We start from the raw sequence: 20,941 nt of genomic DNA, 5'->3' as shown, positions 1-20,941 counted from the left end.
AAGAATAATACACTATGACCAGGTAGGATTTATACCAGGAATGCAGGGTTGGTTCAATATTAGGAAAACTATCAGCATATTGAGCATATCAACACCAAAACCAACAGAAACCACATGATCATCTCAATAGATGCAGAAAAAGCTTTTGATAAAATACAACACCCATTCCTATTAAAAACACTAGAAAGCATAGGTATAAATGGAGTCTTCCTTAAAATAATAAATAGCATATATCTAAAACCTTCAGCAAGCATTATATGTAATGGGGACAGGCTAGAAGCATTTCCAATAAGATCAGGGGTGAAACAAGGATGTCCATTATCACCACTATGTACTGGAAATTAGCTTTAGCAATAAGAGAAGAAAAAGAAATTGAAGGCATTAGAATAGGCAAAGAAGAAACAAAGCTATCACTCTTTGCAGATGACATGATGATATACTTAGAGAATCCTAGAGAATCAAGTAAAAAACTACTTGAAATAATAAACAACTTTAGCAAAGTTGCAGGCTATAAAATAAACCCACATAAATCATCAGCATTTCTATATATTACCAAAACCCAACAGCAAGAGATAGAAAGAAATCCATTTAAACTTACTGTAGACATTATAAAATATTTAGGAGTCTACCTCCAAACAAACCCAGGAACTCTATGAACACAATTACAAAACACTTTTCACACAAATAAAATCAGATCTAAATAATTGGAAAAACATCAGTTGCTCATGGGTAGGCTGAGCTAATATAATAAAAATGACAATCCTACCTAAGCTAATTTACTTATTCAGTGCTATACCAAACTACCAAAAAATTATTTTATAGAGTTAGAAGAAATAATAAGATTCATGTGGAAGAACAAAAGGTCCAGAATAGCAAGGGAACTAATGAAAAGAAATGAAAGGGAAGGTGGCCTAGCAATTCCAGATCTTAAATTGTATTATAAAGCAGCAATCATCAAAACTGCTTGGTACTGGCTAAGAAATAGAGTGGTGGATCAGTGGAATAGGTTAAATATGCAAGACACAGTAGTCAATGACTATAGTAATCTATTATTTGATAAACCCAAAGACCCCAGCTTCTGGGATAAGAACCCACTCTTTGAAAAAAACTGCTGGGAAAACTGGAAAAGAGTATGGCAGAAACTAGGCATAGACCCAAATCTCACACCATATACCAAAATAAAGTCAAAATGGGTTCATGACTTAGATATAAAGGCTGATACTATAAGCAAACTGGGAGAACAAGGAATAGTTTACCTATCAGATCTATGGAGAACAGAAGAATTCATGACCAAACAGGAGATAGAGAACATTATGAAAAGCAAAATGGATAATTTTGATTACATTAAATTGAAAAGTTTTTGCACAAACAAAGCCAATGCAACTAAGATTAGAAGGAAGGTAGAAAATTGGGAAAGAATTTTTACAACCAGTCTCTCTGATAAAGGCCTCATTTCTAAAATATATAGAGAATTAAGACAAATTTATAAGAACAAGCCATTCCCCAATTGATAAATGGTCAAAGGATATGAACAGACAGTTCTCAGATGAAGAAATTAAAGCCATCTATAGTCATATGAAAAAATGCTCTAAATCAATTGATTAGAGAAATGCAAATCAAAACAACTCTGAGGTACCACATCACACCTATCAGATTGGCCAACATGACAAAACAGGAAAATGATAAATGTTGGAGAAGATGTGGGAAAATTGGAACACTAATGCATTGTTGGTGGAGTTGTGAAATGATCCAACCATTTTGGAGAACAATTTGGAACTATGCCCAAAGGGCTATAAAAATGTGCATACCCTTTGATCCAGCAATAGCACTTCTAGGGCTATATCCCAAAGAGATCAAACAAATGGGAAAAGGACCCACATGTACAAAAATATTCATAGCAGCTCTTTTTGTGGTGGCAAAGAATTGGAAATTGAGAGGATGCCCATTAATTGGGGAATGGCTGAGCAAGTTGTGGTATATGAATGTAAAGGACTACTATTGTGCTATAAGAAATGATGAATAGGCTGACTTCAGAAAAACCTGGAAAGACCTGTATGGTCTGATGCTGAGTGAAGTGAGCAGAACCAAGAGAACGTTGTACACAATAGCAGCCACATTGTGCGATGACTAATATTGATAAACTTAACCCTTCTCAGCAATACAAGGATCTGAGGCCTCGTGATGGAAAATACTATCCACATCCAAAGAAAGAACTGTGGAAGTTGAATTGCTGTCTGTTTTTTTCTCTTCTGTTGAGTTTTGTTTCCTCTTTGTGATGGTTCCTCCTGTTGGTTCTAATTTTTACTCAACATCACTAATGTGAAAATATGTTTAATAGGAATGTAAACGTATAGCCTGTATCAGATTGTGTGCCATCTTGGCGAGGGTGGTGGGGAGGAAGGAGAGTAGAAAAATTTTAAACTCAAAAGCATATGGAAGTGATTGTTAATAAATCAAAATAAATTAATAAAATAAATTTGAATTTAAAAAAATGAAGTACAAGTGAAGCTTAGAGAGATGTAAGATTCTTGGCTTAGTAAAAAGGTGATGAAATTCAGTTTTATGCTGATAATAACAATCCAAAGCATTTTTATGATGTCCTGAAGGCTATTTATAGGCCAAAGACATATGGTGCATCTCAACTACTCAGTGCTGATGGAGCCACATTGATTAGTCATATGGACGTGATCATGGAGAGATGGGCTGAACACTTCCACAGTGTTCTCAACAGACCATCATCATTCAGTGCTGAAGCCACTGACTGTTTACCTCAGGTTGAAGTCAGTCCCTCTCTAGCCATATTTCCCACTGAAGAAGAGGTTTTGAGGTTTAGTGGCAAAGCACCTGGTGCTGATTCCATTCCAGCTGAGATTTACAAGGTTGAGGGGGGCGGGGAGGGTGTCCATTGCTCATAGAAAAGCTGACTGATATTTCTGGGTTATATGGCAAGAGGAGAATATCTCCCAGCAGTTCAAGGATGCCTCCATCGTCAGTTTCTATAAAGGTAAAGGAGATACATCTGTCCTGTGACAGTTACAGAGTAGGGTCTCTCTCTTAGTCGTTGCTGGCAAGATTCTTGCCAGAGTCCTTAAAAGGCTGATCCTTTACCTGGAAGATTGTCATTTACCTGAGAGTCACTGTGGCTTCAGAAAGGACCGAGGAACAGTTGATAGGATGTTTTCTGCCCACCAACTCCAGGAGAAATGCCAGGAGCAGAACAGAGGTCTGTACACATCATTTGTCAATCTAACCAAGACCTTTGATACGTCAGTCATGAGGGCTTATGGAAAATTATGTCAAAATTGGGTTGCCTGGAGTAGTTCATTAGTATTGTAGGTCAATTTCATAATGACATGCTTGCCCTGGGTTCTAGATAATGGGCGATGCTTTTGTGCCTTCCCAGTCACCAATAGAGTCAAACAAGGCTGTATGCTTGTTCCCATGCTTTTTAGCATGATGTTTTCAGCTATGTTGTCAGATGCTTTCAATGAGGTCAGCTCAAGGTCAGCTATTCCACTCATGGTAAAGTATTTAACTTGAAAAGGCTACAAACCCAGTGAATAGAGTACTAGCCCTGGATTCAGGACGACCTGAGTTCAAATCCAGCCTCAGACACATAACACTTACTAGCTGTGTGACCCTGGGCAAGTCACTTAACCCCATTGCCTAACTAGAAAAAAAAAAGAAAAGGCTGCAAACCAAGACTAAAATGGAGGGGAGAGTTTTGTTTGCAGATGATTGTGTACTCACTGCAGCCTCTGAGGCTGAGATGTAGTGAAGCATAGATTGATTGTCTGCTGCTTGTGCTAATTTTGGCCTAACACTTAACAACAAGAAAACACAGGTGCTTCACCAGCCAGCACCACACCATCCACACATAGTAGAACCATCAGTTATAGCAAATGGAGAAGTTTTGAATAGTGTGGATAAGTTCACTTACCTTGACAGAAGTACACATTGATAATGAGGTTGATGCACTCATTGCCAGAGCTAGCTCAGTGTTTGGGAGGCTGTGAAGGAAAGTGTGGGAGAAAAGAGGTATTAGACTGACCACCAAACTGAAGGTCTGCAGAGCTGTTGTGCTGACCTCATTGTTGTATGCCTGTGAAACCTGGGTTGTATACCAACATGAGGAAACTGAATCATTTCCATTTGAATTGTCTTAGGAAGATTCTGAAGATCACCTGGCAGGATAAGGTATCAGACACTGAGGTTCTTTCTTGAACTAAATTGCTCAAAATTCAAAATCTCCTGCAGAGAGTATAACTCTGATGGGTTGGCCACATTGTTCAAATGCCAAATATACTTTTGCCTAAAAGACTGTTGTATGGAGAACTCACACAAGACAAGCGCTTGCATGGTGGTCAGACGAAGTGATACAAGGACATCCTCAAGGTCTCTCTGAAGAACTTAGGAATTGTTTGAAATAGGAGCCCCTTGCATAGGACTGTCTAGCTTGGCATGCCCACATTAGATAAAGTGCAATGCTCTATGAGCAAAGCAGAATTAAAGTAGCTCAAAAGAAACTCAAGATGTGCAGATTTGGAGAATCCACCCCAAATGTTCACATGGACTATTTGTACCCTAATGTGGTAGGGCATTCCCTGCTCCAAATGGTCTGATCAGCCACAGTTGGACGTACTGTAACTTGATTCTTTTTTTTGTTTTTTTGTTTTTAGGCAATTGGGGTTAAGTGACTTGCCCAGGGTCACACAGCTAGTAAGTGTCAAGTGTTTGGTCTGAGGTCTGATTTGAACTCAGGTCCTCCTGATTTCAAGGCCGGTGCTCTGTCCACTGCACCACCTAGCTCCCCCTGTAACTTGATTCTTGACATACTGATGTCATTAAGAATGAAGGACAACAACCAACCACCAGTGTGTACTCCATTCTTCTCTTTGACTGAATGGATAAATGAATGAAAGAAAAAACATTCATTAAGCACTTAACTATATACCAAAACTGTGCTAAGTGCTGGGAATACTAATACAAAAATTAAAAGTTCCTTGCCCTTAAGGGAATTATGCTTTAATGGGGGTGGGTGGGTGGATACAATGTATGTAGGAGGGTGGTGGCCAGGGAAGGGTAAAGTTTACAGGGATAGTGAGTAGAGCCATAGGGCAAGCAAATGATATTCTTTCCAGAATTGGGAGGGTGTGGCAGGAGTAGGTTATCTCCCATGGTGTGGCAAGAAGTAGCTTCTGGTTTTTTTTTTTCCACTTTGCCTTATTTCATACATTTTTCCAGGTCCCTTTATATTTCTTATTTGTTAGTTTAATTGTAATGTGTTTTATTACATAAATGGTTTTTGGCTTTGTCCTGAACAAGAACCTCAGTTATACTCCATCTCTCTGACTCAGAGCTTGCCTGATGTTTGTAAAAGAAGTCACCAAAAAGTCTCTTAGGCTACTATAATGGAAACATTCCTGAAAATTCAGGTCTAAGATTCATTCCCATTGATTTAGATTATAATTTCCAAGAAGCTTCATGTTCCTTATTTTTCTTTTGGAGGTGACTTGGATCAGTGTGAAGAGCCTACATTTTCCTAATGATCCAGAACCATATGAAATGACTTTTTAAAGGAATCCTAAGCCTAGTCTTTTGCTAAAGATTCTTTTGTAATGTGAATATTGAAACTCCTTTTATAAATCAGGTTTTCCTACTTACAACTTTGTCAGGTAGGTAGAGCAAGTATTGCCATCTCACTATGTAGCTGAAGAAATGGGCATACGTTAAGTGTGATTTAGCCAAAGTCTGGTTCTCAATCTGTAGGGTTTTTATGTTACTTTGGTGTTGCTTGCCTCCCAAATGTAATTGTTTTGTATATTTGCAGCTAATATGTGGGTTTTTGTATTTTTTAAAAACAGTCTACATACAACATTTTAAGTTCATTACAGATATGGGTTAAAGTGACCACAGGATGATGCTGTTTAAAATCAGGAGGAAGGAAAGGAGAGCAAAACAATCCAAAAATGCATGTGAAGGAAGGTGACAAGGATACCTTTACAGGATACAAAGACTGGTGCCAACTTGTGGGGATAAAATCAGGAAATCACAAGAGAATTGCAAGAGACAGTTGAAATAAAAGACAGCAGGTAAACATTTATTAATTATATCAGTTAGATGAGATCCAAGATGAGTTAGATGTGATCCTGTATTAGAAGTGTACTGAAAGTGGCCTCTAGTAGATGACAGAAAATGTATTGGCTTTTTTGTTTCACAGGAAAGGTTAATTATGGTTGGGTAACCAGAATGTTCATAATCTGAGATTAGAGGGTAGAATTCAGGAGGGTTCAATTCAACATGCATTTATTAAGTACCTACTGTGTGTAAGTCTGGAGTCACAGAGTTAAAAATTGACTCAGTCCCTGCAGGAGCTGACAGTCTGTTAGAGGGGGTACAAGGTAAGGTCTGATGTAGTCAAGGGAGAAATAAAGGTGTAATGCTGTTAAAAAATTTGAGGAAGGAGAGAGCACTTTAAACTAGGTAGGGATGCATGAGGAAACAGGGAGAGCTTTGTAAAAGAGGCTATACCTGAACAATGAAGATAGAGAAATATTATGAAGGGAAGAAGATGTGGAGGAAGTGTCAAACTGGAACAGGACAGAACTGGACAGGGAATGGCAGAGTGGAAAGAACGCTGATTCTGGAATCAAGGGACTTGGGTTCAAATCCCCCTTCAGATAACGTTATTGGGCAAATCATTTAGCTTCTCTGGGCCTCAACTCTCCTCATCTGTAAAATGAGGGAGTTGGACTAGTTGGCCTCCAAGGTCCCTTCCAGCGCTCATGTGGGCCTCATGCCATATATGTCAAGCTTTAATCAAAAAGGTACTAGAACTCTCTTTTGGCTCATTAGCCATAGTACCTTTTATCTTTTTTGCAACCCAAAATCTAGAAAAAGTCTATGCATTGAATCTCTGATTCTTAGATTAATTTAATTCTTTTTTCCCCTAGGTTTCTTGAAATTGGTTAATAGCCATTGACTATTAATTTTAAATTCATAGTTGATAGGAACTTATCTAACTTATTGTTCATTATTAATAAAGCGTGCTATAGATTCAGTTTTATTTCTGTTTAGTTGAACAAATGTTTATTAAATTTCTGCTTTGCATAAGGCCTTGTGCTAGGGATTGGAATAGAAGTGGGGAATGCAAAGATAAATAAGACCAGGTGTAGCCCATAAATATTTTGTGACCTAGTTGTGGAGATTGGGCAGGCACAAATTAAGTATGATATTTAGAATATTAAAGATGAAGAAATGAGCACTTTAGCCGGTCATTGGAGGATGAGTAGCATTTCAAGAAGCGGGCATGATGATAATAATCGGCATTTATCTTAGCATTTGCTTTTATAACAACCCTATGAAGTATGTGCTTTAGGTTTTATTATCTCTATTTTACAGATGAGGAGACTCGGGTTTGGTGAGATTAAGTGAGTTGTTCAGTGTTCACTTAGCTAGCAAGTGCCTGAGGCCCAGAGTTCAACCCAGGTCTTCCAAATCAGTCACTCCTTTACTAACTTGCCTTTCAAGAGGATGATATGAGGAATGGGAAAGAAATCTTTCCAGGGATTAAAAACAGTGTGAGCAAAGTCATGGAGGTCCTTTTCAGCTGTCTTGTGATGCAGACAGCCCTTCACTTAGGATCATCTGTGCACTTAACTTCTGCCAATTCACTATTTCCCTCTGCTCCCCTCCTGAGTGAATAGTTTCAAAGTGTGAAAATCAGAAACATTTGGGGGAGACTTGGTAGGGAGAAAGCGATGAAAGAGGAAAGAGAAACTCAAGGAATGTTGACTGACCTACCTTTTGGTGAATCACCTCCCTCTCCCCAAAGTATCTTCTCAGCACTACCTGAAAATTTTCACATCTTTTTGCCAAAAGATCTAATGATCCTAAAATCGTCTTTTAAAACTTGTAGTACTTATGGAAGGGTTAAGGAGGTGGATTTTGTTATCCATACATAAATATGGATAAGTTGAATCAGGTTGCTTTTTTAATGTGTAGTTGAGGCCAGTAAGATTGAGGGAATTGGAATTATGAATAAAGAGGTAGGTGCTAAGTATTTTTGGAAAGTGGAGCCCTCCAAAAAGGTTATTGCACAGAGGCACTTTAGGGGACCTCGAGGTTACTAGTTGAGGGAAAAAAGATGGGAGGTAAAAAAGATAAACTTAATGTACTTAGAAATTTTCTCCTTTTGCTTTGCTCCCAAGACAGATTTCAAACTATTATCATGTATTACAGTTGGGCTTCATTTTTGGGTTAAACTACAATTTGTAATATTAATTCTGTAGGAAAAGCATAGCAAATTTCAAACAACTGACTTACAAATGAACTTTTGAAACAGTTTCTTTGTAAGTTGGAACTGGCCTATATAGAAGGTTTTGCTGAAACTGGATTAAAAGTAAAAAAGGGTTCTCTTATCAGTTTTACTTGGATTTTAGTAAATTTTTTTTTGAGGAAAATATAACCAATTAATCTTGATGATAAGTAGCTAGATTTTCATGTTCAAAATTTGCTTCTGAATTAGTAATGATAGTTAACATTTCTACAATAATGATATTAATCATTGATAATTTTTGTAGTAAATTAAGGTTTACAAAGTACATTCTAGATAAACCCTGAGAGGCATTACTGTCATCTGTATTTTACCAGAAAAAGCTTTGAGAGGTCATGTTGGGTAACAAAGTCAGGACCTACTGAGGCTTTGTGGTCTGGTGTTCTCTGCACTAAAAGTTACAGTCCCTCAGAGTATCTGCTTAGATGGTGACTGATGAAATGGTGATCTTTATTGAAAGAATAAAGAAAAATTAATAAGAATTTTTTAAAAAATCTATGACCATTTGTCTTGAATTGGATAATATTATTAAATCAACTTATTGGAGATTCCACAGCTGAGGGACTATGAAATTTTGAGTTTTCACTCAGCAATACCTTTTTTTTCCAACAGAATTTTGTAGAGTTTTTAAACTTTAGTACAGTAGAGTGCAAGTTAGCTGGGACAACATAAAATAATTAAATTTATTGACATACACAATTAACCTTACATCTGTTTACATCTTTAAAAATTTTAAATGTGCAATATATTCTCATTTAAAAATACATTTTGTTGATTTTTTAAACTACATCAATCATGTTTTGCCTGTATCCATCTCCACCTCCTAAAGTCATCACTTATAACAAAAAAAATTTTTTTAAAGATAGAAGAGGAAAAAAGATGAGTAAAATCAGTCAACACATCAAAAAAAAATTAACATTCTCTACAATATTCCACACCTGTGGATCCCTGTCTTAGCAAAGGAATAGAAGGAAGTATCTTCTCTGATCTCTTCTTTGGGGTCAAGTTTGTTCTTTGTAATTTTGCAACTTTCAGTTTTAATTGTTTTGTGGTGGTGGTTCTTTCCATTTACATTATTTGTGAATGAGACGGTATTTATATTTGAGCACTATGCTTGGCGGTGTAGGGGATACTAAAGAACCACAAGAAATCTCTGCTCTTAGGGATCAGAAATCTAGTTGGGGAGGTAAGACTTAAGGAACATTTAGAACAATGATCATCTTTAGGTTTAGGATGTAGTGATCTCTATATCTAGCCCTAGTCTCTCCTTAGCTCCAAGAAATCAACTGCTTGTTGGACACTTTGAACTACAAGTGTTATAAGCATCTTGAAAGTTAGCATAGTTAAAACAGTTGTTTCTCTCCCCATTCCTACCCTTCAGAACCTCTCTTTTTTTGTTGATATCACTACTATCCTTTCTCACTTCAGATATCAGATTAAAAATAATCTGAGACTTTTTGAATCTACCTCTACACTTCTGTAGTCTGTCTCTTGGCTTTTCTACCCACATAGCTACTGCAGTAGCTCAGGTTGTCCTGGATTGTTGTAGTAGCCTTGTCATTGTTTCCCTCTGTGAGTCTCCCCTCTCTGTCCTCCTCCACACAACTGCCAAAGTGATTCCTAAGGCATAGGTCTGACCGTGCCACTCCTTTGCTTCATAAACCTCAGTGGCCTCCTATTTTCTCTAGGATTAAATGTTAACCTCTTCTTGATATTTAAAGCTCTTCACAGTCTGACTCTTAACTTATTTTTCTAGCCATATTACGTACATTACTTATTTTCATTTTATCTTTCAGCTAAACTGGCTTAGGCATGACATTTCATCTCCTGGTTCCCTGCCTTTGTACAGTTATCTTTCCTGTGCCTGGAATGAATTTCCAATTCTGCCTCTGAGAATCTCTAGCTTCTGTAAGATGATACTTTTTTGGGGACCTTTTCTGATCCACCCAGTTGTTAGTGGCTTCCCCCACCCCCATTACCTTGTTAATTTTGTATATTCTTACTTTGTACTTTGTGTATATGTTTCCTCCCTCCTTGGCACATCCCTCTGCACCAATCACTTTAAAGGCAGGGGCCATTTCATTTTTATCTTTGTGTCCCTAATACCTAGTACAGTTCTTGTTCTCGTTCAGTTGTTTTTCAGTCATTTTGAGTCTTCGTGTCCCCATTTGGGGTTTTCTTGGCAGAGATACTGGAGTGGTTTGCATTTCTTTCTCCACCTCATTTTACTAACGAGGAAACTGAGGCAAACAGAGTTGAAGGGACTTGTCCATGGTCACACAGTTAATATCTGAGACCAGATTTGAACTCAGGAAGATGAAGCTTCTTGAATCCAGGCATGGCACTTTATCCACATGATTCACCTGACTGCCCACAGTTATTGTTACATGCTTAAAAAAATGTTTGTTGATTGAGTAATTGATACAAGTTATATAACTGAGCGCTAAATTATGTATGTAGTATTACTATAAATGATGGCTATAGGAATTAAGGGAAGTTTTTGAAGTGGTAAGGACTAGAATAGTTGGGATAGCAGAGGAGCTTTTGGTGTAACAAACAAGGAGCCATTGAATGTTTTTGATTAAAGAAATGGCCTGATTCAAGCAGTATTTACATAAAAGTTTTATGGCACCAATATGTTGGATGGATTAGAGGGGACAGAGAGAGAGATGTTATTGCAGTGAAATTAAGTGATGAGGCCTGGCATTTGACATTATTTCCTCAAGTGAGGAGGTTACCTTTTTTTTTTCACCATCTGATCTTTCCTACAGTTTTCATAGTTCACTGGAAAGCTTTTTTCTGAAGTTACCAGTGACTTCTCTAAATAGGATTTTTGTTTTCTAAAAATCTTCCCCATTTGATACCTTGAAAGAGATATAAGATTTCTGTCCTTTCTACTGTCATTTGGTGTTATACATGCAACACACACACACACACAACACACACACACACACACCACACCACACACACACACACACACACCCCGCCCCCCCCATACCCTTCCCTAATTAAAATGAACACTTTGTGAAAATGAAAGTTCCTGAGTCTTTGCTTCCCTGCCACCATTAATGGTAAATAACTATTCTTTAATCATATGTCTCTTTCTTGCAAAACCCATGTACGAATTCTACAAGGTAAATTAAAAATTGTATTTAGGTTTCTTGGGAGTTGGGACTCCCTTCAGTGCTACAGACCTTTTCCCCTTCACACTTAAGTAGATGTTCTCAGTGATTTGAAAATCAACCCCCTTCCCATCCTCCCCTCCCCCCCTCAAAAAAAAAAAGCAAACCCACCTGGTTATCATCCTATTCACCTTTATGAACTTAGGCTAGCCCTGGAACAACAAATGCATTGTCTGTTACCAGGCTAGTACTCAAAGTTTTTCCAGTTCAGTCAGACCTGTTAGAGCTTGCCCTTTGTCTATACAGCCTGTGAGAACCTAGAGTCATTCGTTTCCACTTAAGGAATGTATTTTATTTTGATACTGTGATCCCATCGTTGTGGGTGTAATCCAGAGGTACAGATTGTAGTTTGTCCATGCCTTTTCATCTTGTACATCTCTTACCTATGTTCTCCTGTAAATTATCCATAGGAGGTCCGTTCAACATGCTGGGGACCTTCCATATTTCTTCATGACATTACAGTGGATGTCAGTAGCGTATATAGGTTCTTATTCCATAGTCTCAGTTTAAAGTCTTTGGAGACTAATATTTCATGATTTGTAGCCGTATTGGTGTTGAAAATATCAGCTTTTGTTTCAGGTGGGATCATCAAAAACATTGTCTGCAGTGTCTCAAAGACATATAGCCTACTTTCATCATGCTTGATTCTGGACCTGCTTGTCTTGTGGTGCATTTGGCCAAAATGTATATATTGACCAGCTTTTTGAGTTACTTGTATATGTGTACACATTAGTTTGGACAATAGGCAGTCTTTATCTACTTGTTTTTCCCATGTGGAAATATAGGTCAAACTTTTTATTGATAGATTTCTGTATCTCATTTAGGAGAATCTGCAGTATTGTAAGACTTGATGAAATTGGCACATCATTGACTGCAAACAGAGCATTGGGAGGGCGTCTCAGTCTATTGGGAAGTCCTTTTTTCATTTGTATTTGTCTGTAATGCTGGCAGATATCTTTGACAAGCATATATTCCTTTTTCATGCTGTATACAATATTAATAGTCAAGGGGTTATTGAATAAAGTTGTCTTTGTTACATCTTTTAAGGAATCTTGAATGGTTTTGACATATGCTTGGGAGACAGTGTAGTGAGGGAGAACCTTTAAGGCAGAACTTTACTCTTAACTAAATGCTTTTTTATACTCAACAGTTGTATTTTCTATACCTTATAGGCTGTTGTGTGACTGAATGTATAGTCTCCTGTTGGCTCTGGTTTGCAAAAACCTATCTATTTCATTCTTTTTGTTAAGGATGCTCTTGGTACATGTATACCTAAAATTATTTAGAAATAGAAAAATAGGCCTGTGTAGTTGGTAGGTTTTTATTTTTTTAGTCACCTTTTGTTGGGTAATCGTATTTGAAATGTGCTGTTCTGCCATTTTTCAAATATCTTGAAAAGTGATTCCTTAATAATACCCTCAGAATTATGTGACTTCAGTGCACACCTCCCGTTTGTTTGCATTGTCTGTTTTCCTCTCTTTTCTTCAGTGCCAGTATATTTTATATTTATTTAAATAGTTTTGTGATCAGTCTCTTCCTCGATGTAATATCTTTCTTTCTTTGCCTCCTCTTACTGTCTCAGCTCTCCTCCCTTTAGCACTTTTGATTTAGGTCATAGAAACATAGAGTTAGAGTTAGAAGGGACCTTTAAGTACATCTAAACCAACCTCTTCACATTATAGATGAGGGAACTGAACTGAAATTTTGAGAGGGTAAATGACTTGCTCAAGGTCAAACAGATACTAAATGTTCTCAATGCCAAAGCCAGTGTTTGTTTGTTGTGTCATGTTACTTCTTAGCATGTCTGAGAAACTACTCTTATCCCTTATTCCTGTTTTCTTCTTGTCTTCCTTTTCTGGCACTAAAAATGACACTTTTGGATTAGATTTCCTTGTCTTAATTATTTTTTTTGGCTAGCACTGACTTGGAACTTTCGGTTCCAAGGCGTTCTAGTATAAGGACAGTTACAGCTATCCTGTCTCTGTTCCTGGTTCTTCCTAGAAGGTCTTTCACCCTTTTATGTGTCAGTGTTAACTGAGCAGATTCATACTGTCTTCCTTCATCTTCCTGTCATGATGCAAATATTTGGATTTGAAAACTGGTGAACTGTTACAGAGCCCAGATGACTGAAAATTTACTAATTGTGGCTTGATATATATAGCCCAGCCTTAAATCCTGTTCTCCTTGCTATTTGTACATGACTTGGTCTCTGCTGCCCTCTTGCAGTTCACCTCTTCTTCTGTGGCTTGTTTCCTCCCTGCTCACCTCCTTTTGTGGGGGTGAGGAGAGGAAGAAGTTATTGTCTATTATTTCCCCTTGTCTTATTTACTAGTGTTCTAGTATCTGCATAGTTCTTTTGTGCTCAACGCCAAGGCTGGCTAGCTCCCTTGCTTTTCTTATCCAAACTGCTTTGTTCTCCCCTTCTTCTACTGCTCTACTCCCCATTCTTATAATTTTTTTTTTGTTTTGGTGAAGGCATTTGGGGTTAAGTGACTTGCCCAGAGTCACACAGCTAGTGAGTGTTACGTGTCTGAGGCTGGATTTGAGCTCAGGTCCTCATCTGACTCCAGGACTGGTGCTCTATCCATTGCACCACCTAGCTGCCCCAATTCTTATAATTTCTTGTATGTCTTCCTCACTATTACTCTTTCTTCTTCCTGTCTTTACCTTGCTCTGCCACCTCACCTCCTTTGTGACTTGTATTTTTGTTAGTCTGTCATTACCAAAGTTCTATTAGTTGTCATCACCAGAAGTACTTGAAAAGCAGTGCCACAGGACAAATGTGTGGTATACAGGCTTTTAAAGAGTTTGAGGGGCTTGTTATAAAGTGAATGATGAATGGGCTTTGCAGATTGAGGGACTGTAGTGACCATCCTATTTAAAGGCAAAGGCCACCAATCTGGCATCATAAATCACCTTATATGTTGTACTATAACATTTCAAAAGAAGATTTGTTTTTGTATTTTAGAGAGGAAAAAAATTAAGAGAAAAAAAAAGATTGGAAATGTTGAGCCCTTAAATATTTGGTTTGGTCATTAACATACTCAATCTTTTTCCTCCAGATTTAACTCAGGCTTTCCCTCACTTTGGAACTCCTAGATTTGTGAATATTGGATTTTTTGAGAAGCAGGGGTTCTTTCCTTGATATTGACTAAGGAGTCTATTTGCCTTCAGGATGACATCTGAACTGGAGAGCAGCCTCACATCTATGGACTGGTTACCACAGCTCACCATGAGGGCAGCCATCCAAAAATCTGATGCTACACAAAATGTACATGGAACCGGTATTTCAAAGAAGAATGCACTTCTGGACCCAAATACAACATTGGACCAGGAGGAAGTCCAGCAGCACAAAGATGGGAAACCACCATATAGTTATGCCAGCCTCATTACATTTGCCATTAATAGCTCACCCAAAAAGAAAATGACTCTCAGTGAAATTTATCAGTGGATTTGTGATAACTTCCCGTATTATAGAGAAGCTGGCAGTGGTTGGAAGGTAAGAATATTTATATTTAAACATGTTTGCTTTTCTTTTATAATGAGTAATAAAAATGTGGCATTGACTTTCTGAAGTTCTAGTTCAAATTTCTTTTCTAGAATAAAACTAGAATAAATTAGAATATATTTAGATTATAAGGTGATTTTAAAGATACAAAAGAATAGAGGAAACTGTGTTGCTATTTGAGTGGCTAACAATTCATAATAAAATATAAAAATAGTTCTTTAAGGATAAATACAGCATAGGCTGAGTAATAGGAGAGATGCCTGTTGTATCCACTTACAGTAGCCATCTGAGAAACATTCCAGGTAAGCTTACATTCACGCTTATAGGTAAAAACTCATTGCATTTAATTCTAATGTTATTACCAGCCTTACGTAGACCATAACTGAAGTGAAATTTTGGTTGCAAAGACCATCCCTTCTCTCTACCTTTGCTATGTAGTTTCTGAGGAAAAGTAAAAAATTGATCCTTTCATTAGTTAACCGTCTCTTATGCCCACGAGCCTGTCCCCACTTGACTTTACTAGGAGCTTCTTTCTCACTTTAATTTAATTTTAAAAATTAAATCTCACTTTAATTTGATCTTTAAATTAATTAAAATCTTTAAATCTTTCTCCTACCTCCTTTACATTTACTTACAAATATGACCAGATCTCCCCTATCCATTTTTTAAAAATAATACCAACAAGAAGGACCTTCACTTAACCTTGCCTCATCCCCTCAAGTTGTTTTCTGTCAGTTTATGGATAAATTCTTGTAAAGAGTTATTTTTACTTGCTGCCTCCACTTCTTACTCTTCTCCCCATACACACTTTTCAACTCCTTGCAAATCTCAAAGATTACCAATTAGTTCTTTTTATTTTTAAAGTATTTATTGATACCTTTTTTTTTTACATCCCCTTTATTTCCAAATATATGCCTCCCTTCACCTTACCTAGGAATCCAATCCTTGTTAAAAAAGAGTAAAAGAAGACTGAGGGGGAGAAAGCATTTCAGCAAAACCAACCAGCGCAGCTGTGTTCGACAGGAAATAAAATGTTCCACAGCTAGATTTTCCACCTCTACAGAGAAGGGAGGGAGATAAATTTTCTTGTATCTTTTCCAAGGTCAAGTCTAGTCATTAAAATTACATGGCATTCAAGTTTTTGTTTTTATTTTTTATTCTTTCCATTTACATTGTTCTCTTTTTTTTTCCTGGTTCTGTTTATGTCACTTTCCAATGATTCATAGCTCATGCTTCTTTGTATTTTTCATATTATTTTTTCATATAGTGCAGTAATATCCTATTTCATTCATTTACCACAGTGCGTTTAGCCATTCCACAATCCATAGGCATCTACTTTGTTTCTAGTACTTAGCTGTCACAAAAAACAAAAACTGCTGCTGTAAATATTTTAGTGTATATGGGGTCTTTCTATCTGCTATCCTTGGAGTATGTGTATGTCCATCAAAGGAATCTTTGGGTCAAAGGCCATGGACAGTTTGATCACTATATTATTGTAATTTCTAATTTCTTTAAAGTTTGGTTGGGCTAATTCATAGCTCCACCAACAATTGATTAGTGTGCTTGTCTTTCTGTAACCCTGTCAACGTTAACTATTCCTGTCTTCAGTCATCTTGGCCAGTTTACCGGGTGTGAGGTAAAATTTCAGGATTGCTTGATTGCATTTCTTTTCCTATTAGTGATTTGGAGCAGTCTTCCATGTAGTTTTTAATAGTTTGCAGTTCTTCTTTTGAGGTCTGCTTGTTATATTCTTTTACCACTTATCTCTTAGGGATTGCTTCTTGTTCTTAAATATTTATGTTAGTTTCTTATATATCTTGAATAACAGAACTTTCCCAGAGATATTTTGGTACTAGGCCTTTTCCCCGTCATTAGCTTCACTCCTCCTAGTTGCCTTCATTTTGTTTGTGTAGAAGCTTTCTAATTTTGTGTAATTAAAATTAATTAATTTTATCTAATGTAGTTTCCTCTGTGATTAAGCCATGTCTATGAACTTTGTACTAATCCGGTTCTCTTCTAATTTTTTTTTTATGGTATGATCTTTAACATTTAGGTTATATATCCATTTTGAACTTAATTGTGATATATGTTGTAAGGTGTTGGCTGAAATTTAATTTTTTGTTTCTGGTTCTTTATCTAGTGTGTTCTGACCAGTGATTTCTTAACTTGATGATTCTCACAAGTTCTTTGCTTATAGCACAGTAGCTTTTTGTTTTGATGCTTAAGTTTGTAGCAACATAGAATGATAAAGAGACTTATACACACATGGTTTCCCTTCAATGAAAGCAGCCATTTTTGTTGTGTTTTCTGTGAGTTTAATATCTACAAGTTTTGAGGTCAGTATGTACATTAGTGGACAAGTTTTATTTATGTGGATGTTGTACTTAGTATTACATATGCTAATTAAGTAAGATTTATTAAAATAATTTTTTGTTCATTAAGTCACCAAGAAATCAGGGTGGGAAAAGGAGGGAAGTGTAAGTAGTGGAGGGGTGATGGTCTGGGAAAGTGCTGAGGAGTTGAGGGTTTGCAGGTCATTGTGGAGACAAAGAAAAGTATTTGGGATTGCAAGGCAGATAGATTGTGATCAGATAAGGGAATTTTAGAGTTCATGAACTTGAAAGTGTTACATTCTAGATCAAGGTAAGATCCAGGATATGCCTAACTTTGTGTGTGGCTGAGATAAATTGGAGGAGTAGGTCATTGGAAATGAGTAATTTAAGGAACTGTAAGGCTAGTGTGTTTGAGGGATTATCAGTATATGTTTGAAATCCTGTGGTATTTTTGAGGAGGGTAGGAGTTGAGGTTACAGGGGGTTGCATAAACTTATCTGCAGTAACATAATATCCAGAGTTTTGTAGCACATTTGTCTCTCATATCACATCCTTTGAGAAGCCGTTGTCTTAACTACTATATTTGGTAACCCTTTCATGAGTAGTCTTTATCTTAATCTTGTGTAATTCACCACTACCTCTACAAATTGGATATTCTGTCCTCTCTTATCTTTTGTGGTGCAGATACTTCTTGTGTTATATAAATTTGCATTACTCAAACTGCTTATGATTTCTGAAAGAAATCTGCATTCCAAAAAGATAGCTATGTTAACTTTACAGTTCTTTGCTGTCTCTCCATTCCTACCCTCTCAGGAGATACTCGTGCTTCATTTTTCTTCATGATCCCAGTAGCTAGCACAGTACCTCACACATGGTAGGTTTTTTTTTAAATATAGTAAATTCTTAATGAATGTTATTGAATTGGATAATTTTTTTATAACAAATCTTGTATGAGATAATTTATCTATTCTCTGCCCATAGAATAATCATTTTCTCTGAAAAAAATCATCATTATCCAATACAGTCCAATAAATATTTATTAAGTGCCTATTATGTGCCAGGCACTATGGTAAGTGCTGGTGTTACATTTAATAAAAAGAAATGCAGTCCCTGCCCTTAAGGAACTTAGAATCTAAAGGGTGACACAGCATACAAAAGGAGGCAGGAAAGTGGGGGAGTAAAGGGAGGGGAACCCAGGATGTGTCTTGTTCCATGGAGTTGAAAGTAGGTAGAGCAGCATATGTAAAATGGAATGAACTGAGAGTCCAGTTTCTGCCCTCTATAAAGGAAGGCATTGGGAGGAATTCTGTTATATGCTAGAGAAAGTTGAGCTCTTTGTAACTTTATGTTCTGTCACCAAGTGGTTAATTTTAATAGTTACTTATTATTATTTTTTTTTTTTTTGGTGAACAAGCATGTACTTCTCTCCTTATTCCCCCATTGGAAGAAAATGTCTCATTCTGTATATTTAGTCCACCACCTCTCTGTCAGAAGGTGGGGTAGCATGCTTCATCATCAGTCCTCTGGGATCATGATTGATTATTGTATCAGTTAGATTTATTAAGTCTTTTAAAATTGTTTATTTTAAGTGTTGATTTTTTTTTACAAATTGTTTTCATGCTTTTGCTTATTTTGCTCTTTATTGGTTCATACAAATCTTCCTACATTTCTCTGAAAGTAACCTTTTCATTATCTTAAGATTTATTAATTTATTTATTTTTAGTTTTCAGCATTCACTTCTACAAGATTTTGAGTTCTGGGTTTTCTCCCCATCTTGTCCCTGCCCCAACCTCAAGACAGTGTGCATTCTGAATACCCTTTCCCCTAATCTGCCCTGCCTTCTAATTCCGCTCCCACCCCATCTCTTTCCTCTTGTATTTTCCTGTAGGGCAGGATAGATTTCTATACCCTATTGCCTGTATATATTATTTCCCAGTTGCTTGTGAAAACAATTTTTTAACATTTGTTTTTAAAACTTTGGTTTCCAAATTTTCTCCCTTCCTCCCTCCCCACCCACACTCATTGAGAAGGCAAGCAACTTGATACAAGTTATGCTTGTATAGTCATGTAAAACACTTCCATAGTAGTCATGCTGTAGAAAACTAACTATATTTCCCTTCATCCTATCTCCCCCTCCACCCCTGTTTATTCTATCCTCTCTTTTGACCCTGCCCCTCCTTAGAAATGTTTGCTTCTGATTACCCCTCCCCCAGTTTGCCTTCCCCGCTATCATCCCCCAGCTCTCTTACTCCCTTTCACCCTATTTTCCTGTAGGGTAAGATAGCTTTCCATACCCAATTGAGTGTGTGTGTTATCTCCTCCTTAAGCCAGATCCCATGAGAATAAGATTGACTCATTCCCTCTCACCTTCCCCTACTTCCTCTCCACTGTAAAAGCCTTTTCTTATCTGTTTTATATGAGATAATTTACCCCATTCTACCTCTCTCTTTCTCCTTCTCCCAGTATATTCACTCTCACCCCTTAATTTCATTCTCCAGATATCACCCCTTCATCTTCAACTCACCCCGTGCCCTCTGTCAGTCTATCTATACATATAATTTTTTTTTCTTCTCCAACTACCCTAATACTGACAAAGGTCTCATGAGTTACAAATATCATCTTTCCATGTAGGAATGTAAACAGTTCAACCTTAATAAGTCCCTTATGATTTCTCTATCTTGTTTACCTCTTCATGCTTCTCTTGAGTCTTGTATTAGAAAGTCGAATTTTCTTTTCAGCTCTGGTCTTTTTTTTTTTTTCCAAGAATGCTTGAAAGTCCTCTGTTTCACTGAATGTTCATTTTTGCTCCTGAAGGATTATACTCAGTTTTGCTGGATAGGTGATTCTTGGCTATACTCCTAACTCCTTTGCCCTCAGGAATATCATATTCCAAGCCCTGTGGGTCCCTTAATGTAGAATGTGTTATCTTGATTGTGTTTCCACAATACTTGAATTGTTTCTTTCTGGCTGCTTGCAATAGTTTCTTCTTGACCTGGGAACTCTAGAATTTGGCTACAATATTCCTAGGAGTTTTCCTTTGGGGATCTCTTTCAGGAGGTGATCGATGGATTCTTTCCATTTCTATTTTATCCTCTGGTTCTAGAATATCAGGGCAGTTTTCCTTGATAGTTTCTTGCAAGTCGATGTCTAGGCTCTTTTTTTGATCATGGCTTTCAGATAGTCCAATAATTTTTAAATTATATCTCCTGGATGTATTCCTTTCATCATTTCTTACAGCATAATAGTATTCTTCAATAAGTATTTATTAAACAATCTACTTTGCACACCTATTCCTCTTTAACTCAAAAACTATGAGTTAGACTTATTCCTGACAAAATTCTAGCATGTTTTGTTAAAGGCATGATTCATGAACATCTAGGAGAAGAAAGGTGTGATCACAAAGAGGCAGTAATCGCTTCTTCTTATGCAGACCATGTCAGATGAACTTCATTTCCTTTTTAATTTTTTAAAAATATTAATTTATTTATTTTTAGTTTACAGTGTTCACTTACATAAGATTTTAAGTTTTAAATTTTCTCCCCCTCTCTCCCATCTCCACTCCACAAGATGGCGTGCAATCTGA

The 20,941-nt window shown here is 37.0% G+C and overlaps 1 protein-coding gene across 4 annotated transcripts in view; it reads left to right on the top strand.

Moving 5' to 3' along the window:
• Positions 1–20,941, top strand: part of FOXJ3 (forkhead box J3) — a 167,277-nt gene that overhangs the window by 44,024 nt on the left and 102,312 nt on the right. For 3 of the 4 annotated variants that reach the window (XM_078145506.1, XM_020983437.2, XM_020983434.2), the window contains exon 3: positions 14,692–15,016. In XM_078145506.1, the coding sequence (XP_078001632.1) occupies positions 14,692–15,016 (325 nt within the window). Of the gene's footprint in view, positions 1–5,894; positions 6,093–14,691; positions 15,017–20,941 lie in introns of those variants that run through there. The other variant, XM_020983436.2, reaches the window with a different exon arrangement.

This window comes from Phascolarctos cinereus, unplaced genomic scaffold (assembly GCF_003287225.1).
Source record: "Phascolarctos cinereus isolate Bilbo 61053 unplaced genomic scaffold, phaCin_HiC Scaffold_726;HRSCAF=1367, whole genome shotgun sequence".
NCBI classification, from domain to species: Eukaryota; Metazoa; Chordata; class Mammalia; order Diprotodontia; family Phascolarctidae; genus Phascolarctos; species Phascolarctos cinereus.
Note: the sequence above shows the minus strand (reverse complement) of the source record. Positions and strands in the feature narration are given on the sequence as shown.